Source organism: Perca flavescens, chromosome 21 (genome assembly GCF_004354835.1).
Source record: "Perca flavescens isolate YP-PL-M2 chromosome 21, PFLA_1.0, whole genome shotgun sequence".
Lineage (NCBI taxonomy): Eukaryota > Metazoa > Chordata > Actinopteri > Perciformes > Percidae > Perca > Perca flavescens.
Genome location: NC_041351.1, coordinates 11,094,309 through 11,117,368, shown reverse-complemented (window position 1 = coordinate 11,117,368; position 23,060 = coordinate 11,094,309). Strand labels below are relative to the sequence as shown.

General features: G+C 41.6%; 1 protein-coding gene across 4 annotated transcripts; it reads right to left on the bottom strand.

Moving 5' to 3' along the window:
- Positions 1–642: 642 nt before the first annotated feature.
- LOC114548386 (carbohydrate sulfotransferase 15) lies at positions 643–21,565 on the bottom strand. 4 transcript variants are annotated; one of them, XM_028568312.1, is made up of 9 exons: positions 21,432–21,460; positions 19,852–20,166; positions 18,798–19,137; positions 15,443–15,586; positions 14,933–14,968; positions 10,466–10,622; positions 9,300–9,456; positions 7,327–7,474; positions 643–1,061 (listed from the first exon to the last, which is right to left on the bottom strand). In XM_028568312.1, exons 2-9 carry the CDS (start codon positions 20,158–20,160, stop codon positions 832–834), a joined length of 1,521 nt encoding a protein of 506 aa, XP_028424113.1. In that variant the 5' UTR covers positions 20,161–20,166; positions 21,432–21,460; the 3' UTR covers positions 643–831. The 4 variants fall into 4 exon arrangements, with proteins under 4 accessions (XP_028424113.1, XP_028424112.1, XP_028424114.1 ...); XM_028568311.1 differs by having other exon boundaries at positions 647–1,061; positions 19,852–20,170; positions 21,432–21,565; XM_028568314.1 differs by lacking the exon at positions 643–1,061 and adding an exon at positions 4,275–5,839 and having other exon boundaries at positions 19,852–20,170; positions 21,432–21,559.
- Positions 21,566–23,060: the final 1,495 nt, after the last annotated feature.

Sequence of the window (23,060 nt, the reverse complement as noted above, 5' to 3'; positions counted from 1 at the left end):
GCAAGGTTTAATAGCTTCCAATCACTAATATTTTACTTCAGTTTGTTACTTATTGGTAATTATTCAGTGGTTGTGATATCCATTCAACAGAAGGAGAGCAAATCATTATTATCAAGGCTTGATCAGAGTGACTACATACCTGGCTGCCTCTCAGCTACCTGACTCACTCAAATTCAGTCAGAGAATCACATTCGTCATTTAGATTTCCTTCGAACACGAACTTCAAACTCATTTGGTATTCAAATAGAGTACGTTACTGTCCAAAGTTCTGGTGGTTGATGAACACAGATTTTTGCTGATTGGCTCTCAAAACGGGCCGGATTGATGGCAAGGGTCTGATAACTCCACATTCGAATTGTGATATTTTGTGATTTAAACTCTGTATCTGCAATGTTCTCGGTCAGGTAAATGTAGTAGTACAATGTCTTCCTCTGATGTAGAAGTACACTGTAAGTCAGTAGTAGGCTGGTTGCATATTAAGTACTTTGGAGTCCTTCTGTAAGTAATTTTGGGGTACAACTTGGTTCTGGAGAATGCTGCAGGCAAAGCAATCGGCCCGTTCCACATTTTGAAGGGGCACTGTACTAGTAGTGTTGAATGAGGGAAGCTTTTAAGGTTGCATCTACATGTGGTGTCCAGTAGAAGGCGGTGTTGTTTCACTAAACTTCTGCTTTGATTAGACAACTATTCAGCTTGCACTCACTATATGTAAGTACACTTAGGAGACTGAAATTGTGTTCAAGGTGCATTCTAAGTTTTTTCCAGCTACGTTGGACAAACTATTACAATAAGCGTGTCTCTCTCACACTCACACACACACACATCAGTGGTTTATTTTATTGAAGTAAAGGGGAGGTGGGTTGTTGAGAGTTTAGAGTTCTCCCAGAGGAAGGAGTCATTCTGAAGCACTTCGGCCAATTTCTCGTTGAACGGCATGTAGAAATCCCGCAGGATCTCTTTAGTGATGGGCAGCATGGGTCCCAGGTTTTTGTCAGCTGTCCTCCTGATGTTTGACGCTGGACTTCTTGTGAGCTCTGACTCTATTTCTTTTGTCGGCGGCCCTATAAAAACACACACAAACTTCTTTCAAATCCCTTCTTTCTGGGCATCCCAATTTTTGGCAGTTCTTTGAAGACCTAAGTCAGAGTTTTGGAGCAACTTAACTGGGATGAACCAGTGAGACAAGGGGGCTTCCAGACTACAGGGCTAAACTGAATATCCCAAAAAAATTAAATTTTGATACTGAAAGTATAGAAGGTGTGAGAAAGTTCAGGGGTCTCATTTATAAACATGGCATATGCACAAAACGGGGTTGAAAATGTGCGTAGGCAACTTCCCATGCAAAGGTTGTGATTTATAAAAAACAAACTTGACAGGAGAATGTGCGGTCCTCCACGCACATGGAGACAAAATAGCAATTGGCAACGCAGATGGTGAACTGAAGTCAGATTGCAGAGAGTAAATGGGAATAAGATTACTCGTAATATTTTCTAGTATTGATGCCTCACGCACATTCTTTCACTCCATATCATCCACGTTACCATGAAGATGAAATCCAGCAGTGTTATTTGCGCTTGTACGGAGTGATAACTGTTCCATAAACACCTCCAACTCAAATCTTAAATAAAAATTAGTTCTTAATATTTAATCAACACCATCTCACCATCACATTGCCTGCTACAGACTTCATGGAATACAGGATTGCATCAAATACCCTCACATTAAATAAAGGCAGAACACCGTGTAAATAACTAAATATCTGTCTTTAAAACTGTGCATATATCATCAAATGTCAAAGTCTGAAAATATAGCAGTTAAGTTCTCGAGCAATAGTTACCCTTAATGTCCTTGTTATCAGTCCGAACTTTATTACAGTTTGTGACAAAACCTGCATGAAGAAAAGTGTTTTTGCCTATTACACTTTATTTTGTCTTCAAATTGTATCTCGGGGTGGGGGATACCAGTAGTTGATGCTGTGTTGGCAAGGTGTTAACAATCACAAATTGTTGTAAACTTACTGCGGTGAACCCATGCGTAATGCTGCATGATGGCACTGCAGGAGGACTACACTAATGGAAGAATCCGTAGAAAAAGAGACTTCAGGGACCAATATGCCAATTTAGATTCCCTGAAGCTGAGCTCTTGGATCTATGTACTGAATTGGGTCCAGTAGAGAGGGCAACACGCCGGAACCGTGCCATCCCGGTCCAAATACAGGTCCTCGCCACTCTGAGGGAAACCGGCTGTTTCCAGAGGGAAATGTTAGACAGCTAAGTGTTTTTCTTTTTTAAATAAATATAATCTTCGACTTTATCACTACGGCTTGTTTGGGGACGGACGGACGGACGGACACACACACACACACACACACACACACACACACACACACACACACACACACACACACACACACACACACACACACACACATTCACACACACACACACACACACAGTCACACACAAACACACACACACACACAGTCACACACACACACACACACACACACACACACACACACACACACACACACACACACACACACACTTCTCAGGGCATTCTCTTGATGAGGTCCAGCTCACCTGAAACCATCTTGAAGGGTTCCCAGGATCCGGTGGCTTGTTGGCCCTTTTGCCTTCACTCTGCGGTCCAGCTCACCCCAAACCATCTCGATTGGGTTCAGGTCCGGTGGCTGTGGAGGCCAGGTCATCTGGCGCAGCACTCCATCGCTCTCCTTGGTCAAATAGCCCTTACACAGCCTGGAGGTGTGTTTGGGGTCATTGTCCGGTTGAAAAATAAATGATGGTCCAACTAAACGCAAACCAGATGGGATGGCATGTCGCTGCAGGATGCTGTGGTAGCCATGCTGGTTCAGTATGCCTTCAATTTTGAATAAATCCCCAACAGTGTCACCAGCAAAGCACCCCCACACCATCACACCTCCTCCTCCATGTGCCTCATGGTGGGAACCAGGCATGTAGAACACATCCGTTCACCTTTTCTGCGTCGCACAGAGACAGCGGTTGGAACCAAAGATCTCAAATTTGGACTCATCAGACCAAAGCACAGATTTCCACTGGTCTAATGTCCATTCCTTGTGTTTCTTGGCCCAAACAAATCTCTTCTGCTTGTTGCCTCTCCTTAGCAGGGGTTTCCTAGCAGCTACTTGACCATGAAGGCCTGATTCGCCTAGTCTCCTCTTAACAGTTGTTGTAGAGATGTGTCTGCTGCTAGAACTCTGTGTGGCATTCATCTGGTCTCTAATCTGAGCTGCTGTTAACTTGCGATTTCTGAGGCTGGTGACTCGGATGAACTTATCCTCAGCAGCAGAGGTGACTCTTGGTCTTCCTTTCCTGGGGCGGCCCTCATGTGAGCCAGTTTCGTTGTAGCGCTTGATGGTTTTTGCGCCTGCACTTGGGGACACATTCAAAGTTTTCACAATTTTCCAGACTGACCGTTATGACGGTCATTTGTTAAAGTAATGATGGCCACTCGTTTCTCTTTACTTAGCTGATTGGTTCTTGCCATAATATGAATTCTAACAGTTGTCCAATAGGGCTGTTGGCTGTGTATCAACCTGACTTTTGATGGTCCCAACCCCATTAATAAGGGAAAAAATTCCACTTATTAACTAGAGGTTGACAGATAGTGGATTTTACCGATACCAATAGCTAGGTTGGGCCGTATTTGCCGATAAGCGATTAATCGACAGATAGTATTTAGAATTGATACTGGATAAAAACAAACCTGACACTCCAAGTAAAACAAACAAAACTTTATTATAAAAATAAAAAAACTATTGAACCATGAAAACATGCAAAATGAAATAAATATAAATATTGCAGTCAATAAAAGACATTCATTCAAACTGAAACAAAAAGTAATAAATAAATAAAAATAGTTAAACTGTCGGTTTAGAACGGTAACAGACGATCTCTGACCTGGAGGGATCTATCTTTCCCACTATATACTCGTTCTCGCTTGGATGCCCATATAAAGCGTAATGTGTGTGACAGCGTGCACTTCTCAGCCGCTCCAGCAACGGACGCAACCAGGAAAAACTCTGTATGGATTTTTGCCGATAACGATAGTTCCAGCAATCAACTATCGGTACTCTATTATTAACCCTGACAAGGCACACCTGTGAAGTGAAAACCATTTCAGGTGACTACCTCATGAAGCTCATTGAGAGAACACCAAGGGTTTGCAGCGCTATCAAAAAAGCAAAGGGTGGCTACTTTGAGGAATCTAAAATATAAGACATGTTTTCAGTTATTTCACACTCAGTGGGTAGGGCACCTCAGTGGTGGTAATGAGGGAGGGACAAGGGCTGTTCTTTCACTTTCCCTATTTTATACTGTCGGCCTGGGGATTGAACCCTAGTTCCGTTAAATCTTATTATACATGTCTGGTATATCGAAGCTGTCCCCAAGTGCCGTAATGCCTGCCGTTTTGGACATAATATATAGTCTATAGATCAGGGTTCCATACACTGCAAGAACATGCCGACATAATTCATTTTAACTTTACGGGCACGCGTAATGTATGCGGAGCGGACGTTCCAACACTACGCTTTCACCATAATCAATGAAACTAAATTATTATGCAAATGATATTTTACACGGATTTTCCTAAATAGTCGATGCAAATGACAGTCAGTATAATTTTCAAGTCACCAATCGTTATATAAGTCGAATTTCATTGAACAAGCCACCCAATGAAAACTCAAAATGCACTGTTCCAAATTATTATGCACAACAGTTTCAAAACATTTTATAGGTTGTAAAGAACTGAAAATGGTCATGCTGAATTTGCAGCATTATGAGTTCATATTTACTGAAATCAAAAGCTATTTCAATCAAACACATCTTAACAGGGAAAGTTACATGTTAACATAGGACCCCTTCTTTTGGTATCACCTTCACACTGCTGTTTTGATGCCAACTGCCTCCCACCCTCATAGATCTTTTGCTTGAGGATGCTCCAAATGTTCTCAATAGGGTTGAGGTCAGGAGATGATGGGGGCCACACCATGAGTTTCTCTCCTTTTATGCCCATAGCACCCAATGACACCGAGGTATGCTTTGCAGCATGAGATGGTGCATTGTCATGCATGAAGATGATTTTTCTACGGAAGGCACGGTTCTTTTTGTACCATGGAAGAAAGTAGTCAGTCAGTCAGGGCCTACCAGCTCTCTCCCCATGATTCCGGCCCAAAACATGACTGCCACCTCCTTGCTGACGTCACAGCCTTATTGGGACATGGTGGCCATCCACCAACCATCCACTACTCCATCCATCTGGACCATCCAGGGTTGCACGGCACTCATCAGTAAACAGCTGGTTTCCGCTTGTGAGCATTGGTTAGGGGTGGCCAAATAGTAGGTTTATGCACAACTGCAAGCCTCTGGAGGATCCTACACCTTGAGGTTTGTGGGACTCCACAGGCACCAGCCAGCTTCAAATACTGGTTTGCTGCTTTGTAATGGCATTTTAGCAGCTGCTCTCTTAATCCGATGAATTTGTCTGGCAGCAATCTTCCTCATTATGCCTTTATCTGCACAAACCTGCGTGTGCTCTGAATCAGCCACAAATCTCTTCACAGTACAATGATCACGCTTACGTTTTCGTAAACTATGTAATGTTTTCATACCTTGTCCAAGGCATTGCACTATTTGACGCTTTTCTGCAGCAGAGAGATCCTTTTTCTTTCCCATATTGCATGAAATTTGTGGCCTGCTTAATAATGTGGAACATCCTTCTTCTCATATCCAGTTGGGCTCACCTGGCAAACTAATTATCACAGGTGTCTGAGATTGATTTCAGTGATCCAAAGAGCCTGGAGACACAATAACATCCATGAGTTTGAAAAAGTATTTAAAGTTTATGACACTTAATTCCAATTTGCATAATAATTTGGAACACTGTAAACAAGCATAACATTTTTTTATATTTTTACGTACAGTGTGTGTGGGCCTTTTACACAGAAATGGATCAAAAAGTGTAATTATTTCTTTTAAATTAAGGTGCTGTAGGTAGGATTGTGAAGATCCAGGATTTAGCCAAAGAATTTGAACATCACCAACTTCTCAGTCCTACCCCCCCTTTCTGCTAAAGCCCAAACTGTCTCCTAAGCCCCTCCCCCTACGAGGGAGAATGAATGCATGTGCCTGAGCAGTGATTGACATGCAGTTAGACACACCCCTAGCCCTGATTGGTGGATCTGAACAGGGAGCAGTGGATTTTTGCAAATCACACTACAGGCTGTAAGTGGTGCCAGAGGATTTTTTTTTTAATTACCTGCTTAATGTAGTTCTACTCTAGCCTAGAAATCTAGACGCACCCTAGTGGCAGCAAATTATTTTTTGCAGCCAGGGTCAGTCTAGGCAATCTCCGTTGACTTGCGAGCTGGAAAAAACAAATTTTGGTAAGGCCAATCACATCGTGTATCGAGTCGGTGGGCGGGCTTATGGCTGCTGCTGTCTTCTGGAAGACTTGGAATTAAGCTTTTCTCTGAGAAAAGAAAAACGGCACAGAAATCATTCTTCAAAAAGGAAGATATGTTCGGAGTTGTGCCGACCGGATACAGCAAAAGTTTAATCTATCAACTAGCTCCGCTACCTTCTTTGTTGCTCTGCCTGGTTGTAGCGCTATCCTATTGCGTGCAGAGGGAATTTGAAAGACAACCATTTATCCCACCTCTTGGATTGAGCCCTGTCAATGGTGAGTTCCCAGACCCAACATCTTTATGTGGGTCTGGCTTGTCAGGCTAGTTCTACTCGAACATAGTCAGTTTCAGCAAATATGACAGAAAGTTAGTATTATAAGTGTTACCTTCTGCATCTTTAAACTACTGATATACAGGAAATGACTTAATGACTGAATGAGCGTATTGGCAATTTCATTTTGAAAGTTTGTTTTTATTTCTTGTTTCCCTCACCTGCGTCCTGATAACAGCTGATTGACGTTTTCACAGCGCTGTGCCAGCTCCAAAAAACTGAAGAAATAACAGTCCAAAGCAAAAGCTCTCCGTCTCACCTGTGACTCACAATCCTAGGCCGTGTGTGCAGCTGGTGTAGCCAGTTAAAACATACATTCCGCGGCATATATGCGCCGCTAATGGTCCGCATACGTTACGCGTTCAATGTTGCCAAAGTCCCATTCAATGCCCCCCTGCTTAACAACTTTGGGGGGGGGGAGAATCACCACCCACCTTGAAAAAAAAAATCCTAGGGAAAAACTGATCTATTTTGTATTGTATTGATCAGTCACCAGAGGAAATTATTACAGACCAGGTCATGTGTTGGGATGTGTTGCTTTACTCACCCAGGTTAAGGAAATCAAAGACTTTGTGCATTGTGTATTTCCTGTTAGAGGCATGGTCTTCCAACCTCAGGACCAGAATCTGTTCCCTGTTGAAGACGGTCATCCAGTCCATTAAGTACACAATGTACAGACCAACTTGCAACCTGACCTAAGGGAACAAAACCGGAGAATCAATGGGAGATGACTAGCTCTATCCAAGAAACGTCCTCCTTTAGTGGAGGGACACGGGGGTGTGTATGCATGTTTAAACTTCTCTAATGGCAGTTACACATCAACCAGACGACCAACCGTCGGCAGAAAAGCCAGTCGGACTGATACGTTCAGAATACGATCTAGTACTAAAATAGTTCACTGAAACATGTTTCTGAAAACATTTTAAGTGAGGAATAGGCCATGCAGTTGCTGAATCTGTGTTCATTTCAGATCAAAAATTTCGTCCGATTTTGAGAGACTCTAGTCACACTATTCCGCTCGCCATTTCCGGGTGAGTCCCGACTGCCCTGCCTCTGCCTCTGACTGAACATCAGCCAAAATAAAAGGCCGACAGCCCCTCAGACTGACGACGGCACGGAACACACTGAACAGACTCGAGTCACTGACCTTGCCAGACTGTCCAACAGCCGATTATCGGGTTGGTGTGTCTGCGCCTTTAAGGAGATAAACAGTAGGAGGGAGGGGAAGTTGGAGAGAGAGAATTCCACCAGCTTTCTCTTTCATCTTCCCCTTGGGTTTGGGCAGCTGGGTAATGCTAGGCACTGTGAGGGAAGTGAACATGTACTGGTATTGTGGTGGGAGTGGTTGAGGGATTTAAGAAAGATGGAGTTTCCTCTAGATTGATAAAACTGCATCACCACCTACCAGTGGACCAGCTGCTTACTTTATACCCCTACATGTTTAGTTTCAGCCCATTACTGTGATCCCTTAATCATACTTTTTCTTTGGGCGGTTCGTTGGACAAAACCAGCAATAAGAAGATTGGGGGCTCCGGAAACTTTTACCTTTTTTTACTATTTGACATTTTGTTGATTAAACAAAATTAACTCATAACATTCCAAAAAAATTAATTGGCTGCTGATCTCAGATTTCACCACAGTGTACTTGCAGGTAGCCTAATTGTTTCTGAAATGGATTTTTAGATTCCCATGTGACCAATCATTGCAGAACAGTAGGCGTAAACAAAATACCTTGTGGGTATGGGAAAAGAATGGTCTTTGTGTTCTTTTGCGTCTTTAGCAAAACTGAAAGGCCTTTCAGAATAAACGATTGCAAGCCAGGCCGGCAACTCCTCGCTTTGTTAATTTGGTGCAACAGTAAAGGCCAATCGTGTTCTCCTGCTCGTGGTGTTTATTTGTCTTTTCTCCCCGGACTCTAATCTGAGCTCTAAAACTTTTATCGAGGAGCCACAGGCATGAGAGACCGCTTTAAGGACAGCTGTAATGCTTTTCACATGGTCTAATAACTCTGAGGAGATATTAGTGGATGGACAATTAGGCCAGCGAATACTGAGCAAAGCTCGTCAGTGGCAGTTGAAGAGGAGGACTTCTGAGTACAAGGCAGCCTGGAGGGGGAGCCAAAAGAGGATGGTCTCCTCCTCCCTCTCTCAGCCAAGCTGCCTCAGGGCACAGTGGGAAAAGCTGTCCAGGGGCCCAACACTGGGGGCCCTGCACTGGCTGACAAGACTTTGGTTGTTTTTTAGTAAGTAGCAAGTTCACACCACTGGTAAACTTGTTTTTCTAATACAAAGATAGGCTCTAGACACTGCCTTGTTTTAATAGTTCAACAATGTTGTCAATCCACTTCGAATAGTCTGCTCTGCAAGCTTTAGCATGTGCAAATGAAGTGTGGATTTTACTCCATCTGTCTTTTTCACTCCTCTTTTGCATTTCTTTCTTCCCACCAGCTTATACGCAGGTCGCTAAATTGCAGATTTCTGTGGGGCTGCGAGACAAAAGCAGAAGCGAGGGTGCACTCACTGGCATGGCGTTGTTGATAGTAGTGTTGTACACACAGGAGCGCATTGTGTACGCCGTAAGGCACCCCTCGAATAACTGCAGCGACTCTGACACCTTCTCATGGAAATCCTCTGCAGACTTCTTGGCAATACCAAAGTAAAGGTAGTCAGAGTAGAGCCTGCAAGACAATAGAGATGCTCTGTAAACAAATGTGAACGTGTAGGTGTTTGCAGATATTTTTAAGTGAAGCAGGTTTACACCGGTTTTTACCCATATTTTGTCTTGCATCAAAAATCTGTTTCCTGCAGCAACACAGGCCCCGATCATTGTAGTTTACAGTAAACAAGGCGCGCTTGCAATGTGTACATCTCAGAAAATGTCACTGGCACAAATTGAAGACAAAAATTGCAAGATTTCTTTTTTGTCTTGAGAACCTAATGACTTAACTGAGTAGTAATCCTTGGACTAGACTGGATAGCTATTGCCATTAAAATGAGTATTGGGTATTCTCCATGGGTTCAGTTTCCCTAGAACCAAATGAACAATATTGAAATAAGTGGTCATAAAAACCAGTTTATGTAAGAACATAAAAACAATGTGGAAAGTATTAGCATGGGCGTCCCACGTTGTCTTCTGCACACATGACAGACAGAAGCAGTGCAGTCTGTGTACAGTTTATCTGTCAGTGAATAAATGCTACAACTCCTCAAGACCCAAGCCACGTGGACCACCCAAGCCCTGATGACGACATTAACACCGTCATCACTCTCACACACAGACAGTATAATTTTGGCTTAAGATGGACTAGCTTTAAATTTCTCCAATTTTTGCTTTAGTTATCTCTCCCTTGCTGCAACAGACAACCAATAAGCTTTATGCAAATAATGCTCGATGATACAACAAATTAGCAAATAAGCGTATGACGTCGTTTGCACCCATGAGCTCTAAAAAAAAAAAAAAAAAAAAAAAAAAAAAACTAAAACGTGGCACCCGGGGTCAGTAAAAGGCAACGCATATCAAGGTCTTTTGTTTCCTGTAAACAGGTAAAGTATCTGTATCTGCAGTGTAAACAGCTATGATAGAAGCATAAGGGTAGCGGCGTGCGTGTCAGAGCTGGATTGGCATCGGTCCAGGCATTTTTAGTGCAGATATGCAGTGGGAGGCAGTAAAATTTAGATCACTTTCACCTTTCCACTGGGTCCCTGAGCATGATGATGAAGCGGGCATTAGGCTGCAGGGCGTGGACGAAGTCCAGGACAAGGAAAGGAGGCTCTCCCTCTGTGGCGTGGTCATAGAAATACACCCAGGCATGGTTGTCCCACATGGTGGATGCGCTGGCTTCTCCTGCAAAATACACCCACAGTGGTTAAAAACATGCACACAGACCATCATAAACATACTTTACAATAATGCAGAGACATTACATGCATACAGACACATTTTCATAGTTTTTCTCACTCATTGCATTTGATAGGTGTAGTTGAATATGCTAATTGTTCCCATTTAAAAAAATAAAAGCTGCGATGCATTTGGAGGGAACACAACACAGGCCTTATCGGCCTCCCTTCCTCAGAGAAAGGGATGATAGCCAGGACCTATTTTTTGTGATGACGATGAGAGTGAAACAGGATAGCTGCTAATGTTATGCTTGAAATGACTGCGATCAAGTCCATTAAAAAGGTTACTCCACAGGGAGAGGCCGTAATAGGGCAAACAAATGGCAGAGCCAGACCGGCATGCCCATGGTGTTGGCCAGCGGTTGAGGAGACTCAGAAGCCCAAGATCCTGGCCACAGGCCTGCACCTTTCTGGGCTCTCCCAGGGCATGGTGTGAATACTGAGTGGAGCTTTGGCACACTCTTCTCCCCCCTCCCTTTTACAAGGATTATTCAAAAGGTCCCATGACATGGTGCTCTTTGGATGCTTTTATATAGACCTTAGTGGTCCCCTAATACTGTATCTGAAGTCTCTTTCCCAAAATTTAGCATTGGTGCAGAATTACAGCCACTAGAGCCAGTCCCACAATAAGTTTTCCTTAGTATGTGTCATTTCTGTGTCTGTAGCTATTGAGAAGGAGAGGGGGGGGGGGGGACAAGGTGGCTGTTGGGGGTGTGGCCTTCACCAACTGCCACTTTGCTCATTTCAAAGCCATGATGTCTCTTTTTAATGGGCAGGCCAAATTCTCTAGGCGGGCAAAGCAGAGAAAGGGGAGGTAACCTCCAGATTGGCCCATCTGAGCTTTCATTTTCTCAAAGGCAGAGCAGGATACCCAGGGCTCGGTTTACACCTATCGCCATTTCTAGCCACTGGGGGACCATAGGCAGGCTGGGGGAACTCAATGTCAAAAAACCTCATAAAGTGAGATTTTCATGCCATGGGACCTTTAAGGAGGGAAACAAAACAGGGTGGCATGCTAAGCTGCACTCAATGCACCAACTCAGTCCAGTCTGAAAAGGCTATTGTTGAAAACTTACATCAGTTTTTCTTCTTTGAAGCAGAAGGAAGTCCAGTATTATTAACTCTCTTTAGGACTGAGTGTGCTTCAGCCTCACTACCTGCTGCTTTAATAGCAGCTTTGTTATATTGCAGGCGCGATTACAAGTGAAGTTCCAGGCAAATGGCAGGTCTCCGCAGCCGGAACGCTATTGGTTGCAGCCTGAAGGGGACATAGAGTCCTGTCAGGCCATGTTTCTCACACAGGATTCACAGCGCTGATACATGACCTGAGTAACCAATATGATACATCAGAGGGAGGGCGGCTCAAGCTGTCCTCTGACGTGATGTGACAAAAGAGGAAGGCAAAGATTACACTGAACAGGAAATGTTTGTGCAACTAAAACTGCCTGGAGATCTGATAAGAGAGATGCTATCTTGTTCCCTTCTCTTGCTTTCCACTACCATGTAATTCTTAAAGGGGTGATAGAATGATTATATAGGGTATTTCACACTGTTCCTTAAGGTCTCCTAATAGGGTATGTAACATTGGTTGGGCTGAAAATGGCCTGGTTGATATTGTATTGGCCCTTATGCATCCCTGTGTTTTGGCCCCATTTCTAACAAGAGCTTTTCTTCCAAATATGGTATGCGCGTGAATATTTAGATAGATTAGACAAGACAGTAGGTCTCATATTTCAGACACTGCAATGTTTCATTACCAAATTCACTTCTGGAGACTTTTTTATGCGAAAAATCAACTATATAAAGCTCAAATATGGGCTGTTTTACGAAAAATTGATGGCCAATTGCAAATTTGGTAAGACGTGTTGGACTTTAGAAGCTCCACACAGTCTGACAAGAAAGCGGCAGCCTGCTGAGCTCCATACCCAGGGCAAAGTCATCGTTTGTGGATTAGCTACTGCACTACCGGGGCGCCGCAGAGCTGGGCGGCTGCCGGCATAACTAATATATTTACAGTTTGAATTTCGTCACAACACTTATATCACAGCTACCCAAGGTCTTACAAAGCTAACAGTTGTGTCCGATTTCAATTTAAGGCGTTTTCGTGAACGTAAGGGGTCTTGTTAGGAGGAGAAGCTAGCTAGCTATGTGTTCCATTCAATATAATGGGAAAAGATCGCGGCTAGCTTGCTACACTTAGGCATAACTATAGTATATTTACAGTTTGAATTTTGTCATGCCACTTATATTACAGGTTCCCCAAGGTCTTATAAAGCTTACAGTTGTGTCCGATTTCAATGTAATGCATTTTTGTGAATATGAGAGGTTTTGTTAGCTGCTATGTCCCTTCAATCCAATGGGTAAAGATAGCGGCTACCTAGCAACACTTTCGGCATAACTATAGTATATTTACACTTTGAATTTCGTCACGGCATGTATCACAGCTACCAAAAAGGTCTTACAAAGCTTAGCTAACATTTGTCGGATTTCAATTTAATGCATTTTCAAAAAACTGATCTCAGGTCAGTGGTGTAGCCTATGTAAATGTTGGGGCGTGACAAAGACTAGAGCCAAATGAGGAGCCGCCGAGTTGACGTCAACTCAGTGGTTTGTTGAGATTCACCCGTTTTCAGAGGCTGTTTCAAACTGTGAGATTTTCAGAGGAAAGAGGTGTCAATGGGATTTTGAGGTTCTATGCATGTCCTATTTACCCTCCAAACTGTTATTCAACTATGACAAGGTAAAATTGGTTTTGCATTCTATCACCCCTTTAAGATAATCATTCTGAACTAGATCAGAGGTGGTTTATTGGAATATACGTATGCAGATGAGGCCTAGTGTGCCACTCAAAGGGTAGCTGAGTTTCACATGGTGAGTGTGAAAAGCTTTGTTTGATGTTTAGTTTTTGGGTTACAGTTAATCTTAAGACTATTGTTAATTAAAAATCAGCTCAGGGGTAGATTGGACAAAAGTCAGTGTTAGGCAGTGGTTGATTATTTTTTTAACACAAGGGGCACGTAGAGTTTGAACTTGTCTATTATTACCATTCCCAGAGGCATTGGGTTAGGGGTTTTTTATATTGGGTATCTGCCCCATATACACAGTCTGATCCAATACTTATATTTATTTTGATGCATTGAAATACTAAATCTGACAAGCTAGCTACTTGATTCAACTACTAAAAGTCCTGGTTCAAAACCCTTACATTATTAAGCATAAATTATTATCTGGAGAATGCAACTCTTAAAACTCACGTGACTTGACCAGCTAGAGAGAAGACTAATCATCCTGTTAGAAAGCCCACACTGTTAATGTATTGTTAAATAGTTTATTGAGATAAGTTCTATTCAGTAATAGCCTGTTCTCTGTAAGTTTCTATATGTCCCACGCTCTTGAACGTACCATAGCCGTTCCGATACTATTGAATGCACCACATGTGAAAAACGCCGTGCCGTTATGCTAGTTCTCCGGTGGATATATTGTAATCTCCTTTGCCTTCTTAACGTTCATCTACCTCCCTGGTTTAATGCTGTGTAAATGACATAAGACCACAGCCAAATAAATCAACCAAAACAGGACATCTGTATCCGTGTTCTTTAAATGGGAACACCAACCCCCCACACCTTGCCACTCTAAACAAGTTTATTTCCTGGAGACAACCATAGACCGTATACAATGGACCAATAGACCCCGTTGCTCTGGACGGAGACCAGTGAAGGCTATTAGAAGCACTTTTCCGGTTATGGCCAGCTTTACTGCGCAGCTTCCAACTGAGAGAATGTGACGTGAGCAACGTGTCTGAAAGTTGGAAGTCTTCTGGTAGCTGTGCCAAGAGAAATCTCAATCATTCCCAATCTCACAGATACGGAGAGCGTATGTATATGTAAGGAGATAACATAAGCACAGGCTAATTATTGCTAACTAACATGCCAGTTAACATTAGGAATTAAACCTAAACAGCTCATGCGACAGTAAGTCACTTGGTTATGACACAATCGTTAGCTTATATTTACAAAAACGTCTGCTATGGAGCCATAACGTGAGGTACAAGGTAATGGAGCCTTTTATACATTGTCGTGTTTCTTTGGAACTAAACAACGGACAAATAGAGTCTTCAAACATTTCTGATGTAAAGTTATTCGCAGTCAAGTGACGTAAAAAAAAAAAAATGGCGGTCAGCGGAATGCTAACAGGAGTGATGGCCAGTTAGCAACAAAATGGCGCCATAGATGGCTCGAGTTCTGAAGCGAAGCTTACCCCCTTGGAGACAACCCAATCTCTCCCTTTTACATCCTGTTGGAGAAAGAAAGGACTGGAATTTGATTGGCTTTATTTCAGGTGATACTAATCTATTCAAATATGCCCGTTGTTCCCTGATTCAGATCCTTAGGATCAGTGACGCAAACTTCTGTCAGATACAGCAGTTGCTGCGGCTCATTATCATTAATGGTCAATTCAAATAAAAGCATTAACAAAATACTTTCTACATTGCAGATCTTGTGGCTTTGACCCTTGCACGCCTCGTTTTTGGTTGCTTTTAACATCAGTGATTTATTTTAAGCTTATCCTCTGCACTGGTCATTGGTTACCGTATGGGAAGAATCGTGCATACATCTGATGCCGAGATGCTCACACAGAACAAGTAAACTAGTTCTAGTGAGGCACAATTCAACTGATTGCAAATGATAATTGTATTACATTTAACCATACTGTATTTAGTAAATACACACATTGGTGGTAAATACTATTGGCTGTCATTTTGCTTACCTATGATGATGTTAGGTTGGCTGGGGCTTCCACTGGCATTTGCTGCGAGTTTGCCCTTGATTTTGTAAGCAGCCTGATCGAATAAGTCCAGGTAGTCCTCCACTGGGTATCGATCATGAAAGCCCTCGCTCAGAGGGTTGATACCTGTAGGAGAAGAGAAATCAGGGATGGTAGACAGACTGTGGGTTACAATTACAGTACATCTCTAGTCAGTCCTTCCAGAAAAATTTAGTTTTTTTGTGATTGTTGCGGGCAAAAATCCTTGATTATGCGGCACGTTTTCTTAAAAAATGCGATGGGATATTTATGCAATTTTATGCGATGAAAAACTTACAAAAACTGTGGTTTGATGAAAAGGAGATTTGATGATGTAATTACGTCACTTCATAACATTCCCATGGCAACAGAGGAAAATGGCTGCTCTTGTGTGAAGTAAACGCAACATTTTTCAACTTTCTGCTAAGATATGTGACTTTTTTGCATCAAAAATGCGGGGATTATGAAATCATGCAAGCCCCGCATATTTTGCGCGGAAATCGACAATTTATGCGGCGAAAGTGCGGAAAATATGAACAAATATATGCGGACTTTGGCTGAATTATGCGATTGCATAATTGTGTTTTTCTGGAGGGACTGTCTAGTGCAGGTTTACTTTAGTTGGCAAGTAATCAGATCTTATGTTAGGTAGAAAGCCTATATTAAGGAGAATTCCAGTCGATTTGAACACGTAGCTCTAAATTTGTAAATTTGGAGTGCTGTCAGTAGTGACAAAAACAAGAACAATCGTTGATGCCTACACCATGTTATCCTCCTGCTAGAGTTTTAAATGTGCTTTTAGCCTCTTAACATGTTCGAAATGTCATTACAAGTGCCTACCCATGTGAAAGGATTCTTTCCGAGTGAACAATGAATCTGACTGCAGAAGATGTGAAAGAAATGCATAAAAGTTCTGCTAATTCAGCTCGGTTTAGTTTCAGTGTTGAGACGGCAAGACTTGGGGACAGTCTACAAACTACACCGAAAAGAGATTACAACAAAAATGTATTAATTTAATGATTAAATAAGGTAGTGTCTCCAAACATACCTCAATTATAACTTGTCTCCTGCTAGTTGTACAACAGCACTTTTAAAAAAATAAGCATATGCCTATTTTTGAAAATATTTTTGTAGTCCCGAAGCACTCGTCTTGCCAATAGAGCTGAATCAGCACAACTTTCATGCATTTCTGTCACATCTACTGCAGTCAGATTCACAGTGTTCACTCCGAAGGAATCACTTCACATGGGTAGGCACTTGTAATGACATTTCGAACATGTTAAGAGGCTAAAAGCACATTTAAAACTTGCCCTGTTTCAGCCTCCTGGGTGCAATACAATAACTTAGAGGGACCTATGTCCTTGGGATACAGCTACTTTTGCTGCTACGCAACATCACAGGCTGCAGAAAACACAAGCACAAGGCCGACAAATTAAAGGCAAACAACTCATTCACGTCCCGCAGTTTTATGAGGTTCAAATAATAATCAACTCAAACTAAACAACACATCAAAAAAGGTATTTCATGCAGATGGGATGTATGAGCATAGATGGGTGACATTAGTGATATGAGGACGGATAAGGTTATTTAGCCTAGACTACATAACTGATAGACTGGGAAGAAAAATATACCGCTCAAATAGGAAGTTATCTAAAAATTAAAATGTCTTCAGTATCATCTCCCAACATAACACCCAGCAAAATAAAGCAGCTTCTTCATCAACGGGATCATCAACAAAAGGAAATGCCATGTTTTGAGAAATAAAAAGGTTTTATAGTCTGCCTAACATGGTTAATAAACAAACAATATTTTTTTATTCATGCCAATAAACTGCGCTAAAATGTGCCCGATACAGACTGAATGAATGAGGAAATGAGAGAGCACTGTGTCAGAGGGAGGAGACGGAGAGAAACTTGAGGTTTCTTGAAGAAAATCTGCTCCTGACCTAGTTAGGTTCACAGGCTCAGTTACCATAGTAACTGGCTCTGAGATTAAGACACCTCTCTTTCTGAAACGGGCTGGAGTAACCCCTCTCTCTCAGGTTTGATTAACCTCTCTTTCTGAAACAGAAAACCCAGAGTTTCCCTCATCTCAGGGTTAAACTCAGAGTTTTCACTAAACCTGCTTTCTGAAATAGGTCCCTGAAAGTGTTACTGCTAGCCTGAGGAGTAATTCTCAACTACATTTGATTTAGAAAAACATCTTTCACATCTTAGAGAATGGAAACCGTGTGTGTGTGTGTGTGTGTGTGTGTGTGTGTGTGTGTGTGTGTGTGTTCCCTAAAACTAGAGAAAAATAACATCCTGAAGTATAGTCTAGTTCAGGGGTCTTCAACGTTTAAGTCAGGGACCCCTTACCTGAAAGAGACCGAGTAGGGACCCCCTACTACATATATTGTATAACATGAAGTAACATAATAAACTGGGACTACAAGTACGTAGGGTGGCCTGAAGCCTTTATACATCTCTTTTTTTTTTTTTTTTTTTTAAATAGCTTAATAATTGTAATAATTAGCATGATTTTATATGTATCTGTGGGTTGCTAGTGACTACCTATAGGTAGGTAAGCCTATAATAAGTGGGGATTTATATTTGCTAATAATATGTTGGATTCATTTTAGGACTTTCACATTTTTTTGAAAACGTAATAATTTGAAGGCTCCCCAGCATTGACTCTGAGGACCCCCTAGGGGTCCCGGACCCCCTGATGAAGATACCTGGTCTAGTTTGTTTGCTTCCTTATGAAATAAAATGATTTGCCGTCTAATTAAATACATGTATGATTGCTTTTTTAAACGAGAGTATAGAATCAACTGTGTGCAAAGAGGGAGCAGCCAGAAAGGTGTAAATAGAGCAAGAACTACAAGCTTAAGGAAGCAAAGTTCATGGTGGCAAGATGTGTTAAGGAGCGACTCTCAGGTAGAAAATAAACATTAATTGCATTGGGAGAGTGCACCAGGGATACTTAATTCATGACACATTCAGACAAAGGACTCCCCCTCTCACCCCCCAATTAACTACCGAAATGTGTTAAATTATGGAATTTTGTTACTACAATCAACATATCTTAGCAATATGATGGCAGTAAGTTTACAGGAGATACATTTAATAATGCTCATGAAAACAGGCAGGCCTGCCTTTGAGGCTGACCTTTTAGAAACATCTGTCAAGGAGTGCTTTTCTGAAGCCCTCTGAGCTGATTTTGCCAACATAATATACTGTCAGAGTCACATTTCACACTTTAAATGCTCTGGGGCTCTCATTATCGTGTACCTGCCTGAAGGCCTCTACCACAGCAAATTTTAGTTTTCTTTACTCACCAAACCTCCTGCGGGTCCACCAGTGTGGCTCTTTGAAAGTAGAGAACTTCACGTCCGGGTGCAGCCTGAGTTGGTCATACAGGTCCGTTGTGCCACACTTTGGTTGGCCGATGATATAGAAATAAGGAAGGCATCGCATGCGGTAGGGTTTCCCATCGCGGTGAAACAAGTGTTCTCGAAAAGTGTTCCTCAAGTGCTCAAACACTGTCTGGAAGCGGCTTGAATAGCGTGCATACAAGTTTGTCCTGTATGGGTCTGAGGTAATATTCCCAGTATATTCTTCATACCAGCAGGGGTTCTTGACACCAGGCAGGAATTTTCGGGGGATGGCAGAAAACATCTGTAATGGTAAAGAAAGCAGGCTGCTTTAAGCTTCTGAGTCACTGAACTTTCCAAATATATAAAGCATTTCAGACAAAGCCTTCTGTAAACCCTTGGGTAAATACACAATCCATTGCTATTAACCTGATTGTATAGCCCACTTGTTCTTGATAGGCTGGAAACAATAGATGGCGCTGATGGTTAGCTTAGCACGCATATAACCATAGTAAATCAAAGGCAGCATGTTAGCTACCTTCATTTGTTAAGCTAAAGGTCAATGGTTTGGGCTACTACTTAGCTTACTGCAGGGCTATTAATCCAAACCCACTGCACAGATCATTTCTAGAATCCAACATTCTACAGCAGATTGAAGCCTGGGAGGGGCCATAGGGAATAGGTTTATTTTTGTCAACATTCATGGTTTTGTTGTTCATTGAAAGAATATCAAAGTTCTGACAACTCAACATTTGGATTCACTGTATATGCCTGTCTGCTTATTACAAAACATGTTTATATTTATATAAGATTGAGTTTGTATGAATTACCCAACATTTCCAGTTAATTCTCATAAATTCCCATTAATTACCATAGTTTCCCATTAATTCCCATGAAAGTTTCCAAATTGGAACATTTCCAAATTCCCCAGCTTAACTTTCCATGGAAAGTTTCCAGAAATTTACTGGAAAATGTCCACCCCTTTGCAACCCTAATGAGGACAGATAGGTCTACTCACATGTGGCTCACTGTTAACCAGTGCCTTTAGCTCTGGGAGCTGTCGACTGCTGCGAAACTCCACCTTGGATGTGATGGACTTGACCACCAGTTTGATATGTGCGTAGTCCTTGACTGAGGAGAGGTTGAACGCATAAGGTCCCGGGCTGACTAGGCTGCTGAAGCGGTAGGGGGAAGTGGGGAGGAGACGACCCTTCTTGTTCATAGCCATGACGACGAACATGACAGCCAGGCCGAACAGGACGCTGTAGAGCCGGATCTTTCTTTTGATATGCATGATGGGTTGTGAAGTGCAGTCTACCTCATCCATTGACACCTGCCTAGTAAGTGGAAAAACAGTCAACTACATTGAATCACTGTTTAATGGGTTATGGCTGATGCAGCAACCTCAGAAATATTTAGTATAACCTTTTGTTTCCACCTACGCTTTTCTGTGTAGCTGAAGCTCCCCGTTTCACGTTAATAGCTGAAAGAGGAGTCAGATTACCCAGAAGTTTCATTGATGCATACTGTGACGAATAGACTTGTAGTCTCATCCTGTTCAAATTCTGACTTGCATTTGTGTATCTGCTTCATTTGGAAACCAGGTCACAACCAAGGCCAGGCACAGATTGAAATTGTTTCCGTTTTAGTTTCAATGTACATTTCACACCTCTAAGAGCATGTCTCAGAAAAATGCCAAAATAATGCCGCTTTGTGAAAGCAGTCAAAAGATTAGATAGCCAAAGGGAATTTCACTTCTGTAGTTGTAACTTCAGCTTCAACAAAAAAAATATATAAATTGACGGAACGGTGAATTCTGTCTGCTCTGAATATTGACTGTACATGAAATGCACCCAAGAAGTAATAAGTCATTATAAATTTACAACTCCCTTCAAAATGTCCTGGAACGTCGGACATCATTTTCATTGTGACTAACAATTGAGCAACAATCACATTTTTCAGGATTAACTAATTTCACCGACCTCTCACACTTCCTGTTTTAATAGACAGAAACTCAGTCATCCAATCCTCCCACCCTACCTGTGCATCAGAATCACAATATGGAGGGAGTGATAAGGACAAGGGATGCATTCATCGGTTACAGCCTCCATTTAAAGAAACCAACAAAGGCTCAAAAGGAATTGGAGTATGCAACATAAAAAAGGATGCCAGACACAAGGTTAACAATTAACCAACAAGCTTTATTAAATAATGCAAAAATATTCCCAAAAGTAGCAACCAAAGAGAAACAAAAAGGACTTGAGACCCCGGCCAAAAAGAACAAAAGATAGGAAGACGCTGGACCAACCTCGCAATGGGCGGTCAGTCGCTCCCCTACATTACCTAAAAAGGGTAAACTAATCCTACAACAAACAAAAGAGACAAATAACTGAACTACCGGTAATCTCCAGCCCAAACTAACACAATAAACAAAAATAACAAAACTCCAGCACCTAAGTGTGCATGGAGGTTGGGAAACACAAACCTGCTTGTGGAGAAAAAAGGTGAGGAAACTCTAAGGCGAGACACTACAGGTGAATAGGGCAACATTTCTAACTTACAGATATCACCATGAAACTTTACCAATTGATTACTCACATGAATAGGCCACACCACACACACACACCGGTGTGCTCTCCATGTGTCTCTGTCCCTCTCTCTGCCTTCTTATCACCTCCCCCACTCTACCTGAGCACTGATTACGCTCAGGTGTCCAACAGGCAGGGAGGAGGGCAGAACGAGGGACAGAGAGAGACAGAGGGAGAAAACAAGACACACACACCAGAGGCACATGTAACATCAACCTAGAAACTATAAGGCTGCGTGTCAGACTCTCCTGGGCAGAGACATCAATATAAGAGATACCCGGTCTGGACCGGAGAAGGGATTATATTATCAGGAAATGGTATTCCTCACTGTGAAGTCACATGGATCAACAGTTGCCCACAGATAAAAGGAGGGCCAATGTCTAAAGGGTGAGAGAATTGGGGATCTTTAATGATAATGCCCCTGCAGCAGCAATGTGTAGTTTTATCCTTGAGGCTTTCTATGATGGCTAAGCAACTTTTTTTTTACTTGACTTTTTTGGGGCTTTATGTCAAAATATTTAACTTTTTCTCTTCAATAAAAGCATGTCAATGAACTGTACATGTCTGGCCATTAATGTGATTCTTATTTTCCAGTCTGGCCCTTAGCAAAATTGAGTTTGACACCCCTGCAATAGAGCATAATGACAAAAAGCCAGCAGTTTTTCTGCACTTAAGCTTAAAGGCAAATTAGCTTGACTTGCACAGCCTGATGTATTTTGCACTCTCTTGTAGAGCAGTTAAGGCACTTTTTCATGAAGTTTTTTTCCATGTGATTTTGAGATTTCAGATGCTTCATCGGACATCATCATGTTTCCTCTATACTCAAGAGGCTGATGGATGTTGAATGGCTTCCATTGTAAGTCATATACAAACGACTTCCTCACTATTTGAACTGGATTTGTAATCTAGGTCCTGATTTTATATTGGTTATATAATATAAATTATATTTATATAGTCTTTAAGCAACGTATAATGGTGAATTTTAATATTGCTGGACCTTGTTGCAACTCTTAATTTGAATTCCATCGAATGTTTAATGAGCTGTTAAGAAAAAGAAAAGTTACCTTAGGTTCTGAAAACTTACAGTATTGTAACACTGTATTGCGTTTTAATAATAAAATGTCATGATTTTTATTCTCTGACTCTGGTTTTATTTAACAGTTGAAGAGAATCTAATGCAATGATTTTTGGATTAAAAGCAAGCCTGGTCTTATTTAAAACACTTTACAATAGGCATCAGCAAAGCTGCGAATGTAAAAAACTAACATTTACTGTAATTCTTTTTACAACAACATATTGTATTGTGAAATATTTACAGCTTTTTGCTGGCAACTCAAGTTGCCAGGTAACATCTGTAATTTGAAAAGAATACAAGATAATGTTGTAAACTAAATTACAATAAAGTGTTGTTTTCCTGTAAAAAAAAAGAAAAACAATACATTGCTATAATTTATGTACAACAATAACATGTAAAAAAATCCTGTATAATACTGTCATTACTTTCACAGGTATTAACAGCAATTTTTCCAGACTTTACTGGCAACTTATTTACCAGGTATTTACTGTAAAATCTATAGTCAAATTCATTACAGTGTGCAGCCCCTGATCATAAGCACTTTGCCTACCTTTTCATTATAGA

Coding starts and splice junctions, on each gene's coding strand:
- LOC114548386 (XM_028568311.1), bottom strand. Junction 7,475..9,299: donor CTATCAACAACGCCATGCCA/GTGAGTGCACCC, acceptor TTGTTCCCTTAG/GTCAGGTTGCAAGTTGGTCT. Junction 1,062..7,326: donor CTTTGATTTCCTTAACCTGG/GTGAGTAAAGCA, acceptor GTGTTTTTATAG/GGCCGCCGACAAAAGAAATA.